Source organism: Verticillium alfalfae, genomic scaffold (assembly GCF_000150825.1).
Source record: "Verticillium alfalfae VaMs.102 supercont1.4 genomic scaffold, whole genome shotgun sequence".
In the NCBI taxonomy this organism is placed as follows: domain Eukaryota; kingdom Fungi; phylum Ascomycota; class Sordariomycetes; order Glomerellales; family Plectosphaerellaceae; genus Verticillium; species Verticillium alfalfae.
The window spans coordinates 2,652,429-2,653,690 of NW_003315035.1; the positions used below are offsets into that span (position 1 = coordinate 2,652,429).

General features: G+C 60.0%; 1 protein-coding gene across 1 annotated transcript in view; it reads right to left on the reverse strand.

The window, feature by feature from the left end:
- Window positions 1–1,055, reverse strand: part of VDBG_04276 (conserved hypothetical protein) — a gene marked incomplete at both ends in the record, with an annotated part of 3,760 nt that extends 2,705 nt beyond the window's left edge. Inside the window, 2 exons of the mRNA XM_003006277.1 lie at window positions 51–889; window positions 1,001–1,055. Coding sequence (XP_003006323.1) covers window positions 51–889; window positions 1,001–1,055 — 894 coding nt within the window. The remainder of the gene's footprint in view (window positions 1–50; window positions 890–1,000) is intronic.
- Window positions 1,056–1,262: the final 207 nt, after the last annotated feature.

The following is a 1,262-nucleotide window of genomic DNA, read 5'->3' on the forward strand; positions in this document are numbered from 1 at the left end:
CTGCCTTCCCTTTCAGGCTCCTTCGGCAGCTGTTCTCCAGTAGCCTTGACGACGCCTTCTTGCTCCTTCTGTTCCTCGATCGTTTTTGGGTTCTTCAGCGCCTCGCCCTCACCCTTTTCCGTTAGCTTTCGCTTCGTGGACTTGTCGGCGGGGACCGTCGACTTGACACCATTTTCCGCGTCAGTGTATTTGGGCATGGGTGCAATCTCGACGTCAACACTGAAAGCGACCCTCCGGAGCTTGGCCTGGTGAAGCGCAGCAATAGCACAGCGCTCCCGGTTTCGGTCGACGTTGAGAATCTTTCTTTCGACCAGCCCATGGTTGCCCCTCTGGCTATTGTGGAGAGCGCCGCCGGAAGAAGACAGACGACGGAAGACACCAAGGAAACTAGACTGGCCGCGACTGGGAGGAGCTGGTGTGTAGGGCAGGTCGCCATCGGGCTTGGTCGCGTGCTGAAGGACGGCATTTCTGCTGGGTACCGCCTTGGGCGGGGCTGGTGTAGTGTCCTTGGGCGGCGTGGTCTGAGGCGGCTGGGCGGTCGGACTGCTACTGGGGGCCGTGGTGCTTGGATTCGGCGACGAGGAGAATTTGGAGGATATGCTAGAGAACCACGAGTTCCTGCGATGCGGGGGTGTGCCGTTGGGGCCAGGCTTCTCGCTCGATTCGGTTCTCCTCACCCCAGGTCGAGTCGTGGGGATGGACTTTGGCAAGGCGCCATCCTCAGTGACAGTGTTGCCGTTGGTGCTACTGCCGCTGGTGGCAGCGACGGGAGAAGTGGGTGAAGTCGGTGACGGCGCGTCAGAGCCCACGGACGCTGGAGAGGATCGTGGGGTTTCCCGAGACTGTTGCTGTGTGATCGGACGGGTCGTGGTGTTTTTTGCACCTTTGTCTGGAATTGATGAGTCGCGCAATTAGTAAATTGACCCAATAGAAGAGGACAGTCAGTCGTCCCCCGAAGATGCGTGAGATACGAGGAGGCCGCAAGAGAGGTGGGAGTCACCTTTTGGAGAGCCGTGGGTCATCCAGCTGACGTCGACGCCGTGAACATGCTCCATCTTGGGGGGTTGCGGAGACCCTGGCACAGCACACCCGACGGTGAGGGGGGCCGAAGCAGCAGCGCTGGCTGTAGAGGAGACAAGCCCGAAAGTCGCAAGAGCCTGGAGGGGGACTGAGGTCGAGGATGTTGGCGACGTCGGGTGAGTTGCAAGTTCAGTTGTCCATGGTTCGCAGTGTAGTGGGGAATCCGACGGGCAGAGAAAGGC